Source organism: Oryzias latipes, chromosome 19 (assembly GCF_002234675.1).
Source record: "Oryzias latipes chromosome 19, ASM223467v1".
Classification (NCBI taxonomy): Eukaryota; Metazoa; Chordata; class Actinopteri; order Beloniformes; family Adrianichthyidae; genus Oryzias; species Oryzias latipes.
The window spans coordinates 1,946,652-1,972,328 of record NC_019877.2 but is presented as its reverse complement, the minus strand read 5'-3'; the positions used below and the strand labels follow the sequence as shown (position 1 = coordinate 1,972,328).

Genomic DNA, 25,677 nt, shown 5'->3' with positions numbered 1-25,677 from the left:
GATGAATCTGATTTTGATTACTGTTTCTGTTGCACCGCTAATGTTAGGTTGGGAGTGTGAGGGGCCGTAAGCTAGCAGGAGAGGGGGTATACATAAAAAGCTCCAAGCTATGGGTGACTGGAAGAGGGGGCTGGGTTTCTAATTAACTCCTGCCGCTCTGCAGACACAATGTCTTAGAAAACGACACAGGTTTCTTTACTTTTTTTTTGTTATTGGTGCATCTGCTAGTTTATCTCATTTTTTTGTCTTAGAACAGATGTTCCAGTGTTTTTTTTTGCTGTTTTTTTTGTATCTTTCCTGTCCTCTTTGGCTCTAATCAGTCCTGGTAATCGATTTCCTGGACTCTGGTTCTGCTTGAGAAATTGCTAAGCATCAGAATGAAGACGACTTCACAAAACAGTTTGTTGTTTTTCTTTTCATTCTGTTCAGCTGCTGGATTTGTTTCTTTGACTCGAGAGGATTTTGATGCTTTACAAACACCAAATGTGAATAAATTCTTGTTTGGATCCAGATTGTGTGAACAGGAAGTAGCTGTTCAAGCACAAGTGGTTGAGTGAGATACTTTCAGAAAAGTGACGCTCACACCGCTGCACTCTTTGTTTTCACCAAAGTTTGAACAAAACTTTATTGTTCCCTCATTTGTGTCGACACGTTGAAGGTAAAAATGATCCACATTTTTTGCTTTTAGGCTTCAAATGTTCAATTTGTTGACACTGTAAGACTTGAAGAGGTCAAAAACAAAGGTGCCGAATAAAGTTCTTTCTTTGGAAAGTTTCTGAAAGTGTTTAACTTTATTTAAACACAGCTGTTTTACGCAAACACATTTAACGATCTTTAAATCTATTTTAGTGTGTTTTGCCAATTTATTTTCTAAAGGTCAGGAAAATCAGGAAACCAATGAGAATGTGACTTTTCTGATCCGATCAGAGACGGATCACTAAAGACGTCTTTCAAAATTCTCGTCAAATACAACTAAAACCAATATCTTAGGGGTCACTCATCAAGTCACTTGAAAATATTTGGACTTTTCTGAAGCCGATCCGTCATCAGAGGATGAAGAAAACGTCGGCCATGTTGAATTGTTGGAACATTGTGAGCCGTAGTAAAGCGTGGCGTTTGACCTCCGCTCGGAGATAGATGACCTTGTCACGTGAACACGGACAAATCCACGCTCTCCCTTCTAAGAACTCCACCGTCTCGTCTGCAGGCGTGGAACCGCTTTGGTGGAGTGTGAAGCCCGGGTGACCTTTGAGGAGGGCAGGAGTGAGTGTTGAAACGCCCGTGCCTCTCGGTTTGTTGAGTATAGTGTCCCGCTGGAGGTTCGGCGCCGACCGCCGCAGCAGGACGTGGTCTCCGAGGCGGTCACACGGTCACCTCGGTTGCACTGTGGGTGGAGTAGCTCTTCTGCCTGGCGTTGCGGTAATACGAAGGCTGGTGTTGGACGGGCTGCCCCTGCCCGGCTCCTCTGTAGGCCCCCCCGTAGGGCTGGTTGAAGACCTCCGGCGTGTCCTCTATGCTCCGCTGCCGCCGCGTCGAGTGGCCGTGTCTCCGGGAGCCGTGCAGGGACGAGGAGTTGTTTGCGGGGACGGAGGTCTGCCTGTGGACGTGGCGGTCCGTCGCCTCCCAGGCTTTGAAGGCCGAGCTGGAGATGAAGGGGTGCGTGGTGGTCTTGGGGAGGCGGCACTGCTCCAGGTTGCTGGAGGGGATGGAGATGGAGAGCGGGCTGTGGAAGTCGGGGTGCGCCGGTAGGGGCTGGTGGATGTAGGACTTCTCTTTGGGCTGCACCGGCTGGAAGGCGGGAGCGTGCTGGTACTGGGAGAAGTCCATGACCGGGAAGCTCTTGTAGTGGCTGCGGGACGCAGTTTCAGCTGCACAGACACACAAACGGACAGAGGACGGTGAGATCCGGTATGGAACCGCAGACCGGAACCACGTGGGCTGCTGATAAAAAAAAAACGGAACTTCAGGAAACTTTCTCCCATTTCTGTCGCTTCATGAACAAAAAGCAGAAACATTTCATCAGATTGTGTAACTTCTCAGTCTCTCCATATTCCTCTCCTACATCTAACATTTCTAAAGCTTTTCTATTGACTTCCAAGAGAATAAAACAACGTTAAAAGTTTATTTTGCTTCAACGGCATCAGAAAGACATAAAATCGATCGAGCATGTGACACACATTCAAACGTCGGACATAATTGATGTTTTAAGCATAATTTCTTTCCCTAAATGCTTCTAACCTGTTAGAAACCTGTCCTGCACGAGGATGCATGTGTGCACGTGAGGACCAGAGGACGGGAACTCATTCTTAAAAACGGCTGCATGGGGTCCCTGTGTTTTCAAAGTTTACTTTATTGGTGTTTTTTTCCCACATCCATCTGAAAAGACTTTACAGTCTGATCAGACTGTAGAACCAAAACTTCATTCAGTTTTTAGGTCTTTAGCCTCTTCTAAGTCCCCAGGACTACAGAGTCTGTTCATGTTATTAAAGGAAAGGATTAAGATTTATTCACCAGATGTTTCCATCATTTTATGTGCTCATTTTCAAGGTTTTTTCTTTGCATTTGGTTATTAACCCTGCAGAACCCACAGGGTCACATTTGGCCCCTCATTTTTATTATTATATTTTTCTATTTTTATATAAGTTTCTGGCTGCTGTTAATTGCTGCTTCCCAAAATGAACAAAAAAACCTCAAAAGTATTTAATTAACTTTGTTGTTGGGTCAAATTGAAAAAGGTTTTTTTTCTTTTAATGTATATCACTTAATACAGACTGGATGTATGAAAAGTGCTTCCTAATACTCTGCAGTAATCCTGACCTCATCCATCCATGAAGTCTGGATCATAAAGTCCTTTTCGGAGCGAACCATTCTTTAAAATGACCGTACAGCGGTCAGTTGTGTCAGGAATCTGGTTAAAATGGAGACGTTTCTGGGTTCCAGCAGCTTCAAAACTTCCGTCATTTGCTCGTTTTGGACATCAGTCGTGCTGAATTTGTCACAGTCGGATGCAGATCTGAGTCACACGTGGAAGCGGCCTGAACTGAAGTGTCCATGAGCAAACACAGTCACCGCAGGAGCGTCTGAGTCACACACTCGCTCCATCGTACCTCCGCTTCCAGAGTGGAGTCAGGAGGAAGAGGAAGATCAAAGAGGAAGGCTGCGGATCTGAGTGTTTTTGGAAATGCCTTGGAGTTCAAAGCTCCTCTGGGTTTCTCTGAGGGGCGGAGACTAAGGCGGAGGAACGATGGAGGTGAAGGTCATCATTAGACACAACAAAGACGACTTATAAATACACTCCACCTGAGACGGAAGAGTGGCGTGCGTGGCGGTCTGCGAACGTGAGACATGAATGCTTGGCGTGAATGGCGTTATTTAAATTCACCCTGAGGCCGGTGACATCACCCACATTTACAATAACCTCGTCTGTCATGGTTCTTGTCCGTCCATCACATTTATTTAGTGCAAGTTCTTGTTCCAGAAGCTCTTTTTCCCCGTTATTTATCTAACTAATTATCTTTTATGAGGAATATTTAAAAACAGATTTAAATCTGTTGCATTTTGGGGCCTTTTTGAAGGTTTTTTTTACCACAACAATTGACCTTTAAATCTGTTTTTTTGTGCAACCCCAACTTCCTATTTTGGACATTTATGGTCAAAATACAAAACCTCCTATTTGGAAAACAAACAACCTTTTTTCTGGAAACAAGAAACATGCTTCAAATATTCCTGATAGGAGTTTTTTATTTTATTTTTTTTGTCATGTGACCTTTATGTTATAAAAAAAGACACATGACAAAAATGTTATCCTTATTCTCATCCTTTGATGTAAAAACTCACATGTATTTTTTATTATATTATGTAATAAGCCTAAAATTGTGCAAAAGAATCTTAATACAGAGTGGCAAATGCTATTTTTTCTAAAAAAAAAATTAAATTAAACAGTTTTCACATTTTATAACAGAGATCTAAAGAATATAGATTTAAGAAAAATGTATAGATACAGAAAATAAAGTAAAGAAAAAGTAAAAAAAAAAGAAAAAGTGACCCTCCAATAAATGTTCTAAGGATTTATTCCAAGAGGGAAATGAGTCATAATTCTCATGATGTTTGTCTAAAATTTTAAAGCTAATAACTTTTTTTTTGAACCTTTAAGTTAAATTTTGAATGAAAACTGTACTAATCTGCATCCTTACTGTCATTGTTAACCGTGTTACATTTCCATTTTGCACATTTTCCACGTATGAAGTTTCAGTCTTCCCTGATACATGCGTGATCTACGCATTCATACGTGTTTTTGGGTTCGTCAATGTTTGCAGATGTCCGATGAGGTTTTGGCCGACGTGAATTCAGTTTTCAGCGGTTCACAATTTTTGTTCGGGTGAGAATTACGCAGTTAAGCGTATTTTGCAAAGTTTATATGCAATTATTACGTAAATCTTATTATATAATTTTTGCGAGAGTTTGTGGCTTTCCACATCCGTTCCACGTGTGTCGAACCTATGTACCACCGATGCATAACTTTATATCGCGTATACGGCGCACGCATCACATTCAAATGACGTCATTGGTGCACAAATGTATGGAAGCTTTTCTGTAGCATCATTAAAAATAAAAGTCAATACAAGAAGTGCTTTATCATTTTCAAAATGAAAAAGCATTTCTGGTATTGACTTTTATTTTTAATGATGCTACAGAAATGCCTCCTTACTAACGTTGGACCGGATTTGTTTATGTGTTCTTTGCATGGTTTATTCGTTCTTCTTCTGTGGTTTAAACGTGGCTCATTTGGTACACAACTGTGTAAATTACACGGGAAAAAACCCACAACTTTTCTCACTTTTTTCAGTTTCCATCTGTACAGTGTGTGCAAAAATGGCGGCTGTTCAGGGACAACAGATAAAGTTTTTAAATAAGTATAATATTAAGAAAAGATGTCATCATAAAGTGTAGAAACATGATTTAGACTGAAAAGGGTCCAAGTACTTTAGTAGAAAATGGTCCAAAAAGTGGAATCATTAGAACCGACTATCAGAGTATTTCACAACCCCTTTGTGACCTGGCGGGGTGCGTGGCGCCGCCCTCCGGTCCCCCAAAGGTCGCTGTGTCGGTTGGGGTCATGGCGGTCTTGTGATGTGAGACTTACCCACAGCTTTGAGGGAGGTGTACTTGCCCAGCCCCAGGGTGCTGTGGTTGCTCTGTGGATGTGGAAGCCCTTGTCCAATCTGCCCGTAGGCGGAGTTATTCAGCTGGTACTGTTCTGGAAAAAAAGGGACAGATGTGAGTTTGGCTCAGATTTGGTGTTTCCCCCTCTAGGTTCTGTTTGCTCCAAAGATGCTGGAAGACCCGGGCTCGATTTAAATGATCTTGAATTTAAATTCCTCTCATCTCCGTAGGTCTCTTGAGTGTCAAACGGCTTGATGACTGGGACTTTTTTTTTTTTTTACAGAATCAACTTTTTCCTCGCAAGAGAAAAGATTTAGTCTGAAAAAGGTTTAGACTTCTCCAAGTCCTGATGCCGTCATTCTGCTGAAGATCCTCTTTATTCTCTTCCATTCTCAGAATTACCCCAAATGTTTGGTGAACTTCAAGAGGAAAACTGAAATTAGGCAAAATTGTGATAAACTCTGGTTGTTATCACAAGTTTAAATCTGAGTTTTCATCTTTGCATCTGCCTTCATCTGTGTTCAGAATCACAAAGGTCATTTTTTTCTATTGAAACACATTTTTGTCTCATGTCTTTATAATTTAATGGAAGGTTCAGATTGGTTTTTTTTTTTGCAGGAATATGACGGATTATTAGGGCAAATATCAAGAAAAATGGTCCTAAATTTATGACAAAGAAATTGGAAAGATGTAAAATTTTGCAAGAATAAAATGGTAAATTTATTATTTAAAAGGTTGCATTACTAAAACGTCTGGTCTTCTGAAAATAAAGTTGTAATTTTATGAAAATAAAGTTCCTCTGAAGCATAAATTAAACAGTTGAAACATGATAAATGATAAATAGAACTTAAATAAACTTTTTCCATGTAGAACTAACATTTTTAAGCTTAAATTTACAACCTTTTCCCTGAAAAATTGAAACATTTATTCATAATTGTGCAACATATTTTAAAGACTTTATTCTCCTAAAATCTGGATTTTAATAATAACATTATTGAATAACTTTAATGTTTAAAAAAATGTGACTTTTTTATACTTTTACAACTTTAGTCTAATAAAATTTTGACTTTTTCTCATCTTTATGCGGCTTTAGTCCCTTTAAATTTAATCTTTTCTCTTATAATTTTACAACTTTACTCTTGTAAAATTTTTAGTCCTTTTTCTTATAATTGTATGACTTTATTTGTCATTTTTTTCTCGTTATAGTCCCTAATACTCCGTTTTGTAGCAGAAGACCTGTTTAACACAAAACCGGCGTCAGACCCAACATCCAGTTTGCTCAAATGTTTTCTCAGTGCAGCAAACACCAAATAAACTCGTGATCGACATGAATTTAAAGGTGGAGACGTCTGCAGAGATGAAGGCGGCCGTCCGTCACACACTAAAATAATGGAGACAATGGAACAAACCGGGAGAAAGAGAAGCCCCGGCTTCTAGCATTAATGAGCTCCACCGATGCATCCATGTGCTGCACTGGCTGTGCACCGCAGGGATGAGTAGACGCGTCCCCTGATGTCCACCGGGACACACTAATGTCCAAAAAAAAACAGGTTGTTTCCAGCAGAAACTAATTCGGCTGTTTGAACCGTTGATGTTAGGTTTTCTACTCAATTCATCACAAAGATGAATAAAAACAGAATAAAAGCATGTTTGAAAATGACAGATGGACCTTCATGTTGTTTAGAAATCAGAGAAATGTGACACAAATCTCCACTGATGTGATTATAAAATTCATAAATAACCATTTTCGCTGTGAAACTTTGCTCTTTGCTTTGTCGGCTGTCGTCCAAACGGATCATTTCTTGTTTTTTTTAAGGTTTGTACCTTTTGAAACAGGAAGTGAAAGTACTTTCTTTCTCGTAATTGATTGATTTGTGATCATTAATTTGTTTTATCGTAAGTACTTTTAGCAATAACAAAGGAAAAAGACAATAAAAACGCAACTATATTAAATCAGTTTAACACATTATGTCATAAATTGATTCGAAAACAAATAAAATAAAATGATATTATCCACAAGACATTATTATTTACTTTTAATAGACACATTTGCACCTAAAAACACACATTATTTACACTGAATATAAGGATTTTCATATTTGATATTAAGAAGATGAAGATGTTTTACAAACATACATACAAACAGTTTGAAAAAGATGCTGAAAGTCAGGATGAAGTTCTGACTGAAGGAGGAGTGAAGGTGGTATAAACCACATTTACATTTACCTATTTTTCCTTTTGATTTTTCCTTCAGACTTCAAGAATTCAAACATCCTGAGTAGAAATTATTTAAAAACTCCCTTTGTCCTGTTCCTGGTAGATTTGTTATTTGTATTTCGAATTAAGACGTATTTTCAATATTAGAAAAGTAAATAATAAATCAAAGACCATTAAAAAAAATTAAAATCATTAAAAAATCATTTGATTTGATTAGTTAGTGTAAATGGGTTTGATTTAACATCTAAACGACATTTATGATACTTCCAATTAAAAATGAATTCTCTAGTGTGATTTTTGTTGATGTTGTTGATTTGAGGGACTTTTGGTTCATTTTTGCTGATGCCCTTGGAAAATGACAGAAAATAATTTAGCTTTTTCAAAATAGACGTTTATTTGAAAGATCATTTGAGAACTTCTGAGTACTAATTAGTCATTTTGGGTTCAAAATGATGTCTAAACAAACAGTTTTAGTTGGGTTTTCATCTATTTTTTTTTTGTTTTGAGCTCAAAAAAGAAAATATAAAATGGTCAAATGTTCTTTGCTTAGAGCCAGAAATGAAGCATTATAAAATCATTCTTTAGATTTCAACCTCAGACAGGTGAAAACAGAACTTTTAAGGTTTTCCTCCCGTGTCTGAGCTTTGACGTGCGTCTCTGCTGTTGGACGCCGCAGCATGAGGAGCGAGTTTTGACATTTGTCTGCCTGAACGCAGCAGACGTTCTGGGTTTTTTCTGTACCTTCATGACCGCGGTCATTCCTTTACACAGCAGGGAGGAGCTGAACGTGGAGGACAACCTTAAAGACAAGCGCCTGCAGCTGGGAAGAGCCATTTGTTAGTGGGTCACAATTCTTCTGGAGTTTGAGAAGTAGGTCAGCGCTTTTTGCTTTTTGCTTTTTGCTTGCAGCTCTCCTCCCTCGGCTGTGAGTCATCTTTGTTGGAGGCTTTCAGAGTAAATATTTACCTCCTGTCTTCTTAAGTTCTAATCTCTCTGGAAGAGCCTTAAAATGACGGATCTATTTGCGTTGAGAAACTTTGATTTCTGAAAAAAATGAGGTTGTGAGTTTTCTTGTGAACAAACGTCACAACACAGCAGGATGTTTACATGCACTTATGTTGGACTGGTTCCCTCAGACACGCAGAAAGGGTCAGAACAGAACAGAACAGAAGGTATTTCCTGAGGAGACCGGTCAGCTTTAACATCTGCCTGAAGCTCCTGTCCTTCTTCTACCCGTCACTCTTCTCCAGCATCAACTGGACCCCCCCCCTTCTCTGCCTTTGCCCGTCAGAAGGGCATCCTCGGTGATTGGCTGCTCTCTTTGCTGTTATTTACATATGTTAAACAGATTTTTAAGGACTTTACCTCAAACTCCTATGTATTATTACTTTTTTTAACTGCTTTTATCTATTTAAAATGGATACTTTATCCATTTTTTAAATCTTATGTGTGGTTTCAGCAGACCATACAACTTCCCTCGGGTTCATCAAAGTAAGTCACTTGTCGTTTGGTTGATCAGTTGGACTGGTTGGTTGGGTTAGTCCAGCGGTGAGTGGGGCTGTCGCTTTGTGGGTCGGCGATTAGTTCAGTTGTTCAGTCTGTCAGTTGGCGATTGGTTGTTGGATTGATTGGTTGGGAGGGGGGGCGTCTGCTGGTCGGTCTGTCGCTCAGTCTGTCGCTCGGTTGGTTGGTCAGTCGGTCGGTTGGTGAGTAGATCTGTGGGTCAGTCGGTTGGTCTGTTGGTGAGTGGGTCTGCTGAGAGTGAGTCTGTCGGTCAGTTAGCTTGACGGCGTGTTGGTTGGTCGGTCAGTCTGTCGGTCGGTTTGTGAGTAGATCTATTGGTCAGTTGGTTGGTTGGTGAGTAGGTCTGTTGGTCGGTTGGTTGCTGAGTCGGTCGCATGATCAGTTGGTTGGTTAGTGAGTAGATCTGTCGGTCAGTTAGCTTGACGGCGTGTTGGTTGGTCAGTCAGTCTGTCGGTCGGTTTGTGAGTAGATCTATTGGTCTGTTGGTCGGTTGGTTGCTGAGTCGGTCGGTTGGTTGGTTGGTGAGTAGGTCTATTGGTCGGTTTGTTGCTGAGTCGGTCGCATGGTCAGTTGGTTGGTTGGTGAGTAGGTCTGTTGGTCGGTTGGTTGGTCAGTTGGTTGGTTTTTCAGCCAGTCTGTCGCTCGGTTGGTCGGTCAGTCGGTCAGCTGCCAACTAGCGGTTGGAGGTTTAAGTGGAAAACAAGAGTCAGACACTGAAGGAGGCTCATACGTGATTAAATAAATACCATCCTTGCAGCATTTTGAATCGATACGAGTATCGCCAAATGAAATATTGCGATATATCGCTGAAACTATTTTTTCCAACACCCCTAATATTCACAGACAAAACTTGTTCAAGAATCTCCTAACAATCCCTTCTTTGATCTCGTCCATGGTCTATCAGCATTCCCACTGGAATAAATCCACCAGAGTTTCAGGGGTGTGGACCTACCAGCTCAGTGTGAAAGTGTCCTGCTGACCTCCTATTAACTGATAAAAGTGAAGATGTTTGTGGAACAGCTGAATCAGAGCTCCAAAGCTTCAAAGTGAGACTGGAAACAGTTCAATAAAGTGTTTTCTCTGAACCTTTTCCATCAATGTTCTCCACCACAACAAATCCTGGTCTGGCTTTTCTGTAGACCGACGGCTCCACCCGCGTTCAGTCTGAACCCGTTCACAAATCCGTCAGGCTGAAGACGTCACAAACATATTTCAGTGACAGGCGCAGACTTCAGATGAAGATCTGGGACAGAAGGAGGTGATTCACCAGGCGAGACGTCAGGTTGTGTTTTCGCTTTGAACCATAACGAGACCAAAACAAATTTCAGGGAGCGATCTGGTGAAGAGTCGCAGGATAGTTTGAAGGGGCAAAAAACGTGCGTCTTGACTTCAACGAGGCAAAAACGAGCACCGGGTCGGATTGAGACAGTCGGTCGATATCTGGTTTTACTTCTGGGACATGGAGGGTGCAGAAGAGCAGCACAACTGAAGATAAATAAATAAAAGAGGCAATTTAAAACAACATTTAACATTTAAAATAACATTAAATTAATAGTTGTTCTGGTCATAACCAGAACAAAAAATTAAAAAATTTGATTATTTTTTTTTACACAGTATGGAAAAAACTTTGAGCAACTTTTAAGCAAAATTTCCCCAAACGGCAGCAGGTAAAGTCGACAACCACAACCGAACTTTTGTTGACCTTTGACCTTGGAAAGAATTTTCTTGAATTTTTTCAAAAATGTAGGACTTTCTACAGACTAAAAGTCCTCTTAGGGATTATAATCAATGGTCTCCTCCAGCCTCATTGCAGAGATACTTGGGATAAAATGTTCGATTTACACGACGATTTTTGTGGGAGGTTAGCGTGGCGAGCTCGCAGAAGTCGCATTTTGCTGTTGCTCGCACAGTTTATACCGGAATAGTGTGAAAATTTAATACATGAATCGTCGCCTTCTTCAAGTTGAACAAAACGGTGATATGATAGGATCATTTCAGAAATATGGGTGTGGTTATCAAAAACCCCTGTTGCCGAGGAAATTCAAAAATGTACTTTTGCCGATTCTTCTGAAAATGACATCCACCTGTTCGTCATCCCTAGGCAACCAAAAAATAAAATGGTTGCTATGGAGATAAAACCAACAGAAAAGCCATTACTTTGATAAAAAAGTGATTTTTTTCATGAATTTGTCCCATGCAGCTCTGACCAGGGTGGCAGGGGCAGAAGGGGGGAAGTGAGGGGCAAGTAACAGCTGCTTAGCCACTGAGGGGCGGGTTAAAAAGAGGCCGGCGGGGGCGGGTAGCCATACAACACCGCTCCTTGTTTTCTTCCTTCTATTTTTCAACATTTACTAGAAGATTTGGTGGAAGCAGTTTGATTATCCAGAAAATTCTCCCTGGATATAATAAATGTTACAAACAAACCAAAGATTAGAGGCAACTATTCATTCAAGCTTCAAACAGACATTTTTATGTCTCAAACTGTCTCAAAATTTAACAAGAAGTTCTGTAAAAGATTTCATTTTATGCATTTAGGTTTGTGTCAGGTATATATGACAGTTTGAATAAAAAAAATGAGCTTTATCTAAAAGTTTATTATAAAACAGACACTATATACCTTTAATTCCCAAATCTTCCAAGTATAATTTGGGGCCAAAAGAGAATGTTTGTGGGAAATCCAGGGGTTCTGTAAACAGCAGAGATGGTTTTTGCTCTCACCACTTCTGCTGCGCAGCATCCTGGTCGAAACGCCGTTGGCTCCTCTGCCGCCACCGCCGCCGCCGCCGCCGCCGGGGGAGCTGCTCATGGTGTTCTCCAAGGAGCTGGCTTCACTTCCCTGCTGCTTCAGGAGGTCCGTCAGTATCCTGAAGATCACAGCAAACGCACACAGACGGTTTGGTCGTTTGGCGGAGTGAAGCTGCCGAAAAGAAGCAGGAACCTGCGACACAAACGGGTCGAACTGTCCCGTTTGAAAGGAACTCTTCAGTTTTTATCCAAACGCCTGCAAAATGAGCAAAAAAGCTGCAGCTATGAGAGCAGCTCTGTGTTCAAATGTTCACAACAATTTAACCCTTGTGCTGTCCTAGGCACTTTAACATTGGGAGTTGGGTCATCTAGACCCACTAGACAGTGCTCTGAACCTTTTTTCTTCAATTATTTGTGATCTTCACTGGTGTCCATGGAAATCATGAAATCTTTCCACCTTTATCCACCTTTGTCATGGTAGGGAGAACACGTCAATGTAAGGGGGGGGGGGGGGGGGGGGGGGTCATAGGATAGCACAAGGGTTAACAATGAGAAATAAAAGATTTATAGTGGATTCTGGCCTAATGTTTATGATAATTGAATAAATTCAAAGATTCTTTTGTTAAAAAAACATCTCAGCATCACAAACATGGACACACAAACTGCACACAGGAGCACAACCGGCGCGTCAGCCGGAGGCGGCGTGTTCACACTCAGCCACTTCTCTGACCAGGAGTGTGGAGGAGTGATGAAGCTCCTGTCAGGGCGCCTCCTGCGGCGCCTCCCGTTTGTCACGTCGGGGGACTAAAAACTAAAACGTGGACGACTGTGTGACCTTTGGGCTCAGAGATGCAACACAGCTTTTCCAAAAGTTAGAGTCTGAACTTCTTCACAAATTAGTGAAGCTGAAGCTACAGAACCTTAAATGTCTTAGATGATCCACAACAGGATGCTCCTTCTCCTTCGTTTCTCCAGCCTGCTCCTCTCGGTTTTCCTTCAATGGCCTCAGGTGTCCCGCTCTTTCCCTTTGGCTCACAGACTTTCAGATGTGTAACTTCAATCTGCAGTCAGACCTGCACCTGTCTTCTGGATCTGCAGGCCTTGCAGGCTCTGCCGCCTGGATCTGTGGTGAGGCTTTATCCCGGCTTTTCTTGGTGGCTAAGAGGACGTTGCGTGCAGCTGGATCAGCGTTGAATAGACAAAAGTGGTGGAAAATCAGGAGCTTTAAAGGATGAGCAGGTGGGGCACAAATTGGTTCATAATCCTCCAAATTTACCAGTTTTTCTTGCTTTTTTGGCAATCTGGGAGAGCAGTTGCTCCTAAATCTTAGTTAGGACACTGAAGGATGCAAGTTTTTGTAGTTTTTTACAGCTTTGAGTCTAAATCTCGATTTTTGAACTTTGTTTATTGTTTATTTCCAATAAAACACATTTTAAAAAAGCTTTTTCCACAATTTCCCTCTTTGGATTTGTTTTCAACAGCTTTTATAATGAAAAAAGTCATTTTTTTTACATTCAAACCAGAGAAAGTACAATAATTTATGACTCCCCATTTGAACACTAATAAACAAAAATTCAGCTTAACTGTTCTCTTTAGAATTTTGCACATTAATCAGGCAAACTGATGACTGAAAGTGGGCGGATGTACTTGGACAAGAAGACGGGTCCTGCCTCAGGGCAGAGAAGAAATGCAAATTCCAGCAAACGCTGCTAAAAACACAAGGAATTTAGGGCAGAAGTGCAGCCAAGACAGGGAAGGATTTGGCACAGTTGGTAAGAAAAGACAAGAAAAATTAATGTTAAGGTGATTATGTGTCTGAACATTTCTGTTCAGACGGTAAATGTGATTCTGAGGTTAAAAAACAAAACAAATCCCAGATATTCAAAGTTGAAGTGTTTTAGGATGGAAATGCAGATCAATGCAGAGTCTGAGCTGCAGCCAGGAGTCGCATTTCAAATAAACTGGCATTAAGCTGCAACTGAAAAGCAAAAATAAATGGATAATTGGGGCATTTTTAGTGGAAACACTGAAAAACAAATAAACACAAATGCAGGGCTTTTATTTTGAAACAAACAGCGACGCCCTTTGTTGTCCCTCAGCATCATCTGTCAGAAACGCCTCTACGCTCTTCATCACCTCTAATTTTCAACACAAAACAGGAGAAAAATGACTTTCTGTCAGCATCTCTTCATCACTCTTCATCCTCTGGTCACCTGCCCCCCCTATTGATGGTGTAGTTCAGTCGCCTCGCCGCCACGGATGACGACAGATGCAATAACAAGACATGGCAGCACAGGAACAGCTGTCTGCTGACGTGTCACACCATAAAAGCCTCACTTTACTCATCTGCAGACACTAAACTGTAAAACCCCTTAAATGTGTAAATCACTTTCTATATTCATTGAAATGTAAGTCAAGTATTAGTTTAACCCTCAGTAGTAATTGGGGCCTTTTGAACCTTTTTTTAAAACTAAAATTTGCTTTATTCATTTACTTTAAACGGGTTTTGTAGTAATGCTTGCTTTCCTCCTTTCTTATAAAGACATTGAGATCAAACTGTTTTAGGACAAAGATCTAAAGTGAATGGATATACAAAAAACGAACAAACAGAACGCATGAAGCAAAGACGAGGTCAAAATGTTGACAGGTGAACCTCCAACAAAGGAGTTATTCCACAATTATGTCTCATAACTGTTGCTGGTTGTTCATAACCTCAAATTTAACGACTTATTTCCACAAAATTAAAAATGTAAGGGGAAAAAATCACGAAAAGAGAAAAAAGCAGCTTGAATGTTTTCATTTTTGTTTCTAAAAGGTCTTTAATAAATCTCAGCATTAAATACCACATAAAATATTTGGTCCTTTAAGTTTTGTCTAAAGAGGCACCAAAGAAAAAAAAGGAAGCTAACAGGTGCACACCGCTGCACACCTGTTCAGTTAGACATATGTTATCATTTATTAAAACAGCTATTTTAGTTAGTTTCTCTAGTTTTTATTCATCTTTCTCATGCATCCTTTAAGTGTCTTGTATTTTTAAAATAATGATCTAAAATCTGGAAGTTATAACTGTAAGTTCTGTGAAAGTAATCAATAAAAATCTGCTGAACAACCTTCAGGTTTTTTCATTTTGCGAACAAACTACAAGAAAAACAACAGCGGAGATCAACAACAGAAATTTAGAGAAAGTTAGGACTGAGAGGGTAAAATTTGTGGAAAAGAACGATGAAACAGGCATTTCCAGTTTGTGATGTTACCAAAGCAGAGAGGAGGAGGAACAGGCTGAGATGGAAACCCGATGAGTTGAGCTTCTACTCTAAAAACGTCTACGCTCTCCTTTAAGAGGGAAATGTGTCGTCTCAGAGGCACAAGTCCTCCGTTCTTCTTCGCCGTAGAATCCGATCCTCCACGACCATCGGCGAGCGCTGACCCACGTCCACCAGGTGTGAGAGGAGACGACGGCACAGCAGCGGGAGGGGGTGGGGGCTGTCACATCTGATCCAAGCGGGGGTCCGTCTGCGCAGAACGTGTGCAGACGGACCCCGAGAGAGCAGGTGGGCGCCGATTCAGAGCGGCAACTGAAACTTGAGGATTCAGTTCTTCTGCCGATGGACACCAAACCATAACACCGCCACCGCCGTGTTTGACTGCCTCTGTGATGCTATCTGTGAGGAAAGCTGCAGGTTTGCTCCAGATACAGTTGTGTCTCATCAGAACGTCAGTCCAGATGTTTCGTGGATCATCCAGATGTCCCATATCCGTCTCGGTGGATCCATGTTTATCCAAACGTCTCTTCCTGGATCTTGAACTTTGACCTAACCCGAGTCCAGGCACCTGCAGGTCTGTCCATCTTCTTTTTGGACTCCTCCGTCGGTCCATGAATGGATCTTGCTGCGGTTCTTGTTGTCGTCCTGCGTCATTCTCCGTTCAGCACCAAGACGCCGCTTTTGTAGTAAGACTATAAAGTAAAGCTAAAGTGTTTCAAGGTTTTGTCTGGACTCCGGCGGGAAGAATCTGTCTGCATGAAGCTGAGAAAACAACCCCCCTTTTTTTTTTGGCAGGACTGGTCCTCAGAAAACGGCAGTGACTTTAAAAACTTCGATAACGGATGAAGACCAGTGACTGGTGTGATGTCATCCACAGAAAATGGCTCCAACTCAGTCGCCATCTTTTTTGGAGATACGGACGCCGCCGTGTTGGAGCCAGACGTCATCAGGACGCAGTGATTGGTCCAAGGCCGCACTGAGTTTCAGCGGCAAAAACCCTCACCAATGAGGCGTGTGCCTGCTGGAAGGCCACACCCCCACCGCTTGACACAAAATCTGTCAATCAAGCAGATTGGCTCCACCTACTTTTCAGGAGGCATCTGATTGGTGAGTTTATAACTTGAACTACAAAAATCCGGAAGGAAGGAAGGAAAGGAAAGAGCTCAAAGACTTCCTTTAGAATTTCAAAATAAGATCCCAACATCCCGGAAACCATTTTAAACAAATCAGTTCAATTTTTCTTATAATTGGAAAACCAAAACAGGTTTACCTCTAAAGAGTACGGCTGCTGTGACTGTGTTTTCCGTTTGTGAAGGCATTGATCATTAAAAAGGAGTTATGGTTACTTTTCTGGATAAACAAGCTAAAAGGCTAGAAGCTGCTACAAAAACAGCTTCCATTACGACCTGCTGCTAATCATCACCTCCAACAGTTTAGCGTTCAATCAAAATCAGTTTATTGGTAAATTGATAGACAGTCCTGCCTGAACATTGTGTGGGTATAAATGTTAAAAGTGGAGAGACGAAGGAGTTTTTTGGAGAGCCGGAGCTCTGACAGGAACAGGAACAGATCATCAGCCTTTATCAATGATTGAACTCTTTTGTTATTAATGTGCATCCACTCATTCTCAATGTGGGTCATCCCTGTCCACCCTGGACAGGTCTGGTTTGATCATTTTTAATGAACCATCAAGCTGGCCTGAAGGAGAAGTTTAGGTGGAGTTTCTGCCCTTAAGATGTTTTTGATCAACAGCGAAGGAAAAGCAAATGAGGGACAGTTCTTACAGAGAATGAAAAAAATTTTATTTTACTCATCACACCGTAGTTTTAAAGATCTCTACATTATCTGAGGAATATTCATGGAGATCACATTAAAAAACGTTTGAAATAAATTCCTGTGACGTTCTCCAGTGATGGGAGGAAACTGGAAACTTTTCAGACACTTTAAAGCTTTTTTTTAAAACAATATTCTTTTAATTTGTAAAAGGTTTTGGTAAAAACCCAGAAAAAAAATCTTTTTATGATTTTATTTTGCTAGAAAACATTCAAAATGAACTGTTTAAAGAGAAACAGATTCTCATTTTGTTTACAATTTCTTATCCAACAGGAGTCATTTCTGTTTCAAATGGTTAAATTTTGAAATTCAAACTATTTTTACATAGTTAGTCATTTAAACCGTAAAAAGGTGGAACATTTATGAATAAAATCATTTGTTCTTGTGTTAAGTTCAAAAAAGTTATTAAATTTTGCCTAAAATTTTGCTTTGACAGCAAATATAATGGCTTTAATCAACTAATCTCAGAACTTCTTAAAAGTAACTTCATGTTAATTCATTTTTACATCGTGACGTGTTCGTAAGGATTATAGAAGTGCACTTATGCCACACTCTATTCGTCAGTAAGGTGCAAGTCCTGGCTCCTTACGTACCTAATGCTGCATACACGGGTCAATGTGACCCGTGAGTACCCGTATAGGACGACCACACAAACATCCACTGATTGTCTGATTTCCTCGTTTCTAGCAGTGCGGCTGCAGCGAGGAGCGCGCACGGATCCCGTGAACAGAACTACCGGACTCTTTGTACTGTCTGCAGAATTATGGGGGATAAATAAAGAAAAATCAGTACGACACGGCTGCGCGTCACCCTTGCGTACGCCCTACGTGTTCGCCACGACCTGTCGCCTGCAGCACGCCCTTAGAAAAGAGAAAATTGTGAAAAATGTGAATGAACATTTTCACCGGCCGTCTACGACCTTGATATTTCCTGCAGAGACCCGTGCAGGTTTGACGACCCCATATCTCCCTGTGAGGGCAGTCTAGACAAAGACGGGGCGACAGTTCCATACGGTCGGGAATCCGTTCTGCAGAACAGTTTGTGTGTCGGTTGTGGTTCTGCTTCGTCAGACCTGAGTTGTGAAATAAAAACCCCCTCAGGCTTTCCTTTATGCACATCTCCATTCCTCCTCCATGACGGTCTCTTGTTAGCTGCATTGTTTCCTGCTTCCTAAATGTCACCACCATCATTTTTGGGTTATTTTTTTTATTTTTATTGAACCATAAACCACAGCGAGCGTCCGTGCTCGGCTGAATCCGTGAAGGTCACTGGTGTTTTATTTATTTTTTTTACTCTCTGGGTGTAAAGTCGGCGCGTCTGCTGTTCGGGCCTTTCATCTGACGTGACACGCGTGACCTGGAGCGGCGCTCTCAGCGTCCTGCTGCCTGCTGTCTGATGTATGCAAACACAATGAGCTCAGTGTGGCTGAAGGAGACCGGAGTGGCGGATCACACGTGTACCAATGAAAAGAAACAACGATTATCCAAGAAACACACGCAGCTCCATGTTTTCTAACACAGTTTGGCTAATAACAGTCTAATAGTGTATTTCATCTCAGCAGTAATCTGTGGAGACGCTCATCCGTCTCAGTGGAGCACGAGCCGCATTAATCCTCGCCATAGCAGCAGAGGATGAGAGCCCATGAGCACATTTTAGATGAAAAGATGCAGGATTGAATGCAGGCCAGCAGGACAGAAAAGGCTGCTTCTGACCTTTAACCTTAGAATCAAAGAAGGAGATTAAAAAAAAGGAGATGATAGAGATCCTCATTTCTAAAACTGTGCATGGAATTCAGGGTGGAACATGGCGGCACGCCCAAATCCAGAGAAACCGTTTTCAGATTTCTAAACAGGCATCACCCACAGGCATGGGGTTAGGAGGCCGTGGCGCACGCCGTTCATTTTTCAATGTACTTCCAAAGCGTCCCTAGTGGTCTTTCAAGTGGGATTGTGCAGTCTTTAACCAAAATCTAAAAACCTGCGTCGTTTTCTAAGGCAGTTCCTGCAGGTTTCCATTAGAAATTCACCTTTGAGTTGTGGGCGGGACTGTTGCTGAGAGCTCTCTATTTACAGGCCCGCTAGCCTACAGCCCCTCACATCCTCAACCTAGCATTACCAGTGCAACAACAAAAATGGTGAGCAGTATTGCAGCTGTCCAGCCGTACAGTTTGGATCCAGATTTCTATCAGACCAGGAAAACAAAGACCTTTCACATTTTTGTGAGTATAAAACCTGTTTCTTTGGTCAGGGGGGCGACTTACATGTGATTCTATAAAACAAATAAATATTCGTTATTTTCCCACTAACCACCAGGCTTAGCGGTTGTTTTCCAATAATAACCACATGAGGAACAGGAACCAGTAAACGGACACGCATCACTCCTCTGTTGTCTGCTTTACGTCGGCTATTTGGAATTGATTTTAAAATAGTTCTTAGAGCCCTGCATGGTCAAGCTCCGACGTACGTATCTGACCTTTTAACCCCAAACTTTTCAGCCCGATCCTTGAGGTCATCCAACCAGAATCTATTAAGCGCTCCAAAAACCCGCTTTAAGTCCAGAGGAGATTTGTCATGTCAAGCCGTTGCTCCTCGTCTTTGGAACTCCCTCCATTGTCGTTGCGTCAGATCGCCTCTGTTGACTGTATTAAATCTCAGGTCATAAAGTTTTTATTCAGGAGAGCTTATAGTTGATTTTATTCAGTGCTTTACTAAGTTTTACTGTGTTTTGTTTTATTATTATTATTGTATTTTATTACTTCTTTGTGTTTTGATATGATTTTATGCTCCTTTTGTGAAGCACTTTGTGATTCATTCTGGGAAAGATGCTTTATAAATAAAGCTATTCTATTTTATTCTATTCTATTCTATTCTATTCTATTCTATTCTATTCTATTCTATTCTATTCTATTCTATTCTATTGTAGAGGGCACTATAGTTGTGTGCATCAACAGAAGAAGAAGCGTCGTCCAAAACAAACATGGAGGAGAATCTGATCGTTCTCCTGAACTTGAGAATATTTTTCTTATTTGCGTCTAGACATTATTATCCTTGTTTTTGCTTTTTTCTCTCCTCGGACTAAAGCGGGTCAGCAGGTCGTCAAACCGGGTCACAGAGGGACAGAAAGTACCGCTGAAAGCGCCGTCATTCAGTAGACGGTGAAGCTCGCCGTACCGGGAGAGTCTCTGACTGATGTCATGAACCCGGACATGGAGACGCGATCACCGACGCTTTTGTAGAGCTGGTCCCAAGTAAATAAAGGCTAAAAACTTCTGACGGAAGCTCCTCCCACACATGACGCTGCCGTCACGTGTGGGAGGAGCTTCACATCGGTCTTGGCAAAAATGTCCACAAGCTTTGAGACTTGGACTCCAGGGCGGCTTATGGTCCGAAAATACGGGTCACGCATCCAGTCGTCTGCAAGTGGATGCATCAAAGTGGGGCGGAGCAGGGAGGTTGTGGCCCCGCCCAGCGCATGTTCTACGTCACAAATACCACGTTTTCCAGCAGTCTGCTCCTGATTCCCAGAAACGCCAGAGAACAGTGTGATGTCATTGTAAGGTCAACTCTTTTTCAAATCTCCCTTTTCTGCACGACTGAGCCCTCAGTTTTAGTCTGGGACTCCTAAAACGGAGCCTGACGGCGTCACCGACAGAAACCGTCACATGTCATATCCTTCTCAGTCAAGGACATATGGATCTGATTTTCTTTATTTAGCTTCCTTCAGCGCTGCAGCATCAGCTGCCGACAACGACGGGCAGATCGAGCGTCTCCACTGCAGGGGGGCAAAGCGATCAGTGCGCCTTCAGGCCGGCGCCGCAGATTCAGGCGCAGATGCTGCAGATATCTGATAATAATGTGATCGTAAAACCGGATTTAGAAACAGCTGCTATTTCCTGCGCGTCATTCCTTCAGAAGGATGTCCATCAGATAATCACATCTACTGTAGAGGTCTCTATTGATATCCAATAGATATCCAAAGGAGGTTTGAAATCATTATGGGATGGCCACAGCCAGCTATTTTGTGGCAAAGAAAATGTGTACTTTGGCGAATGTTCACGTTTTCCTTCAACATGGAAAAAAAACGTTGTTCAAGCGATCTTCACGATTTCACACAGACAGGTTAAGCCCACAACCACCAGCAAAGTTTTGTTGACTGTTTTGAGAAACTTTAGGAAATAAAGTAACATTTTATGAGCATAAAGTCGTAATTTTTCCAGAAAAAACGTTTTCCGAGAAGAACGTCTTTGGGAAAACAGTGTCAATATTTCACAAGAATAAAATAATAAATTCATAAATTAAGAATTTCTGAGATTAAAGTCATAAATTCATGAGGCAAAAGTGTGTTTACAAAGATAAATAGCAACAAAACCAAAACAAAAACAATATTGTGTATCACTATTTTACAAATATTGAGTCTTTTAGCATCAGCATCATATTATCGTCACTATAAGGACATTAAAAAGACATAACAGGAAACTCTGCAGAAGAAAATGTCCCACAGATTTAGAGGAAGGAAAAATGTCGCTGGGAAGAAAATATTGACCGTTTCTTTCACACTTTTGGGACTTTATTTTCATATATTAATTCATATGTTCTTGTGTGGTGGCCTTGATACTGTAGCTACACAAAATAAAAGTCAACCTTAACATTAAACGTAGCTCAAAATAGTTGTTGTTTTTGCTCAGTCTTGTGTTTTTTCCTTGATCTCTCTCTGATTTAACTTCAGTTGTGAACAAAATTTTAAAGAAAAAGTGATTCGATTTGATCAAATGTTTGTCTATAGACTCACAGTTGAGTTCACCTTGGGAATAAATTACATAACAATCAAACATCATGATGTATCGACGGGGAAATCCCACTTTTTATCTGCCGAGCTCCACTTTCCAACCCATCGCTGATTCTAGTTTCATCAGAGCTGGAAAAAACATCAGACTACAAAATATTTCTGTATTGAAGAATCAAATCAGTGAGTTTAAGGTTTTTCATTCAAAGCAGGAACCAGAAGAGCGTGTCGTGGTCGGAAAGAGCTGCTGCATTTGGACACAAGTGCTTCCCAAAGGTTGCAGGAACCCGGGACAATGTCCTGATTTGTGTAAAAAAAAAAGTCCCAATCGTTGTTGCGACGCAGCAGAAAAAGCCCAGTGAGTCAAGCTTTGAGCTCATTAAACGACACTCAAGAGGACGATAAACTGAAACAGGAGCAGAGAAAGACAGGAGGAGGAGATAAATATATGTTTAAGGATCATTTTCACTCTAACAATACAATTATTCGGGTATTTATTAGCCGTTTTCTCCCCTCGATTGAACCTTTGATGTTTTTTTATTGTTTATTTTCATTCAGAGCTTTCCGGGGATGAAAAAATGGCCGAACCTGATCCGGACATCGCAGAACGCTCAGTCAACACCTGTAGAGATGAAATGTTCTTGCACGTTTTTTCTACACGCACGCTGCGGGCAACAGGTCGTGTAACACGTCAGGGTGAAGCAGGTGAGAAGCAGGTGTGTCGTAGTGATTTCATCACCTTCCTGCAGCCTGACTATTAGAAATAATAAAATTAGACAATCAGTGTGCAAGTTCAATACAGTTCATAGTGTCTGTATTGTTAGCTGACTTCTTAGGGGCTTCTGTTGTCAGACACGGTTGTGTCTTTTCCACATACCTGACATGTTTCGACGTCCGTCTGATAACAGAAGAACTGAAGAGGTGTATAGTTTGTGTGGACATCATGCAGGCGTCCTACGGCCACTTACGCACCACCTGCACACCTCGAGCATTCGTGCGGTCAGTAAAGAGCCAGAACTCGCACCTCGACAGCGACTAGCGTGTGGCAAAAGGGCGCCGTCCAATGGCAACGTCAGTACGTCCACCAGCCTTACGAATACTTCATGAAACACCAAACCACGACAATGGTAGGTTTCATTTTCATCACGTCGTATGAGCCTAAAAGGAACTGCGAGACAAAAGGAACCTGCGCTCCCCTTAGCCCTTATAGGGTCACAATGACCCGATCCTTACATCCATGACAACAAAGGTGGGTAAAGGTGGAGAGGATTTCATGTAATCCATGGACACCAGTGAAGATCACAAATCATTGAAGAAAAAAGGTTCAGCGCACTGTCTAGTGGGTCTAGATGACCCAACTCCCAATGTGCCTAGGATAGCACAAGGGTTAAGGGTGCAGCCACTCCTCTCCACAGCCTTCCAAAGACAACCCAGCACCCGAACAGGTCAATTCCCCCTATGTGGGGTGATGTGACTACAGCTTTAGAGACCATAACTTCCATTAGCCTAAGGAATACCACACGCACACCTATGGTACGTTCCATTTTCATCACGTCTCTTGAGGTGGTCGTACGAGCCTCACATATACTGCGAACGACACATGCGCTACTCTTAAAATGCAGCCGCTCCTCTCTACGACCCTCCAAAGACAACCCAGCACCCGTACGGGTCAAACCCCCCCATATGGGGTCATGTGACCACAGCTGTAGAGACCAGAAGGGTCTAATGATAGAAGAAAAACTCAAATATGGTTGAATATGCCATGTGACACCAGACTAGAGTGAAAACATCCGATCACATGGACGCGCCCCTAACCTGGTGTTGATGTCAGGCTGAGGAGGCCCCGCCCCCCGACCACTTCCTCCGCGGGTCTTCTCCACGGCCAGTTTGGTGAAGATGCCCACCAGCACCATGACGGCCACCACCCCGCAGATGATGTAAACGATGAGGTGGGTGCGGTCCCGGTCCTGGTCCGCCTGGCCCTCCGTGATGGTGGCCACCGGCTTGCCGGTGTTGGCCCAGATCGGCGAGTCGTAGTTGGAGCAGATGGTCTGGTCCAGCCTCTGCTGCCGGAACTGGCAGCAGAAGCGGTAAAAGCAGGTCCCGCAGCAGTACAGGAAGACGCCGGCGTTGCAGTTGAATGGGGGGTCCCATTGGCCCATCACGTCGTAGTAACCCTGGCAGCGCGTCCCCCCGGCTGGGGGGAGGTCTTCGTCATCCGCGTCTCCCCCACTGCTGGGAGTGGAGAGTCCCGTCTCTGGGGGAGAGCTCTGCGTGGTCTCCTCAGAAGTCCGGTTGTTCAGCTCGGTGGGGACGGCGAAGGAGCCGCCCTTTGGTACGGCCACCTTGGAGGAGGAGTCGTCCTGAGCGAGAGCTGGAGGGGAAACCAGATGGGAGAAGACGAAGAAGAGGAAAAAGTGGCAGGGTGAAGGGTTGATGGCGGCGGCCATGCTTCGGGGGGGGGGGAGCTCTTTCGGCAACGTCTCACCTGCGGGCTTCAAACAGGAAGGTGACATTTGGAAACAGATGTTACCGACGGACAGAAGGTCACAGACGAGAAAAGGATATTTTTATGCTTTGATGAGCAACAAACAGTCAAAAGAAGCTTTTTGTTTCTGTTCTGGTTGTCATGAAGTAAGTTAGCGGGAGGATTAACCAAACACGCTCCTCTAAAAGCTCGTGACATTTGCATTGATCCTTCATTCCTATGGAATCGATAAGGAACAGAGGGCAATTTTAAAGGTCACAATCGTTGGAAATATAAAAAAAAAAGAACCACTGAAACCATTTTTGTTAAAGAAAAACTGAGCTAAGTTTATTTTGAAGTGAAAATAAAGAGAAATGGACTTAGTGGTCAGAAATGTTCTCACCTCTCAGCCGTCCACTCCTTTCCCCCCAAAAGAACAAAAAACGGATTCCTCTCAGAAATATCCACAAACTTTACTGAGCAGAATCCTTCCCAGCATTTCTCCGCACCTTCATCTTCTCCCCATGCGGCTCCATCTCTGAACTTCAGACGACGACAACCTCCCCTCGTCTTCCTCCCTTTTTCTTCAAAAGCAGCTCCGTCAGAACTGCGGTCAGGATTTTCCGCCGCCGATTTGTGTCTGAGCGAGAGAGAGAGAGGGCTGCAGCGAGCGCCGCAACAGTTAGAAACTAAATGAGATGTCCTCCTCTACCTCCCAACAGCGCCGGGGAGGGAGGAGAGGGAGAGCGTGCAGGGGGAGTCACATCCAGCTGCATCTCCCATCATCCTCGGCGCACAAACGCCTGGAAGGATGGAGGACATGAGGCGGGGAACATGTGAAAAAGGAAAATCTCCCAGTCTGTGGTGGATGTTTCATAAAGTTATGAACCAAAAAACACAAAAGTCCAACAAAGATCTGCTGATTTATGCTGAACCCATAAGAACCTGGCTGTCTCTGGACTTCCTGTTGCCTCCATTAAGCCTTTTTTCCTCCTCAGTTTGGAGTATTTTAGTGGAAACACAGACACATCTGGTGGGAAACACACAAAAACACATTTTAGGTTTGTAAAGTACCATAAAGACGACTTGGTTGTCAAATGTTCTGACGTGAGGAGGACTGTTGGCGAGCAGAATCACCTTTGGAATAACGGGGTTGGAAGAGCCACTCCAAGGAAAAGGGTGTTTTTATTTTTTCTCGTGATGGAGGACATCAAGAAAAGAATTTAAGAGTAAAACTGCGCTTCTAAGTCTTTGTTTATTCAATTCATGACGGATCAGGAGCAGACAAAAACCAGATAGTATTTGTGATGCAGAAAATACGCTGGGCGGGGCCAAAGTCTCCCTGCTCCTCCGTCCACCTGCAGACAAACAGAAAAAATGTTTGACATCGGTCAGTGGTCGTCCGGGCTCATTTGGAGGTTGCGCGGTGGCAGTCCATTGGCAGGGGGGTGACAGAAGGGCAGCAGTGGAAATTGACTGATGGGAGGGTCTCCTAGGTCCACAAAATTCTCTTACAATCGGCTGATTTCAGACTGCCACCCTCCATCCACCCCCTGCCGCTGTCCCACTGCCACCGTCCGGTTCTCATTAATCGTACGGTAGCAGCCAGGCACTCGACGAGGGCTGACATGGGGCCCAGCGATGACCAGACGTCAATCTGACGATCCCGGCCGCCGCGGGTCC

At 42.6% G+C, this 25,677-nt stretch overlaps 1 protein-coding gene across 2 annotated transcripts; it reads right to left on the bottom strand.

The window, feature by feature from the left end:
* Positions 1-267: 267 nt before the first annotated feature.
* LOC105356527 (protein shisa-9) lies at positions 268-25,065 on the bottom strand. Of its 2 annotated transcripts, XM_023949674.1 has the most exons (5): positions 24,398-25,065; positions 23,343-24,022; positions 11,623-11,768; positions 5,144-5,257; positions 268-1,868 (listed from the first exon to the last, which is right to left on the bottom strand). In XM_023949674.1, exons 2-5 carry the CDS (start codon positions 23,975-23,977, stop codon positions 1,363-1,365), a joined length of 1,401 nt encoding a protein of 466 aa, XP_023805442.1. In that variant the 5' UTR covers positions 23,978-24,022; positions 24,398-25,065; the 3' UTR covers positions 268-1,362. The 2 variants fall into 2 exon arrangements, with proteins under 2 accessions (XP_023805442.1, XP_011486241.2); XM_011487939.3 differs by lacking the exon at positions 24,398-25,065 and having other exon boundaries at positions 23,343-24,347.
* Between the last annotated feature and the right edge of the window lie 612 nt (positions 25,066-25,677).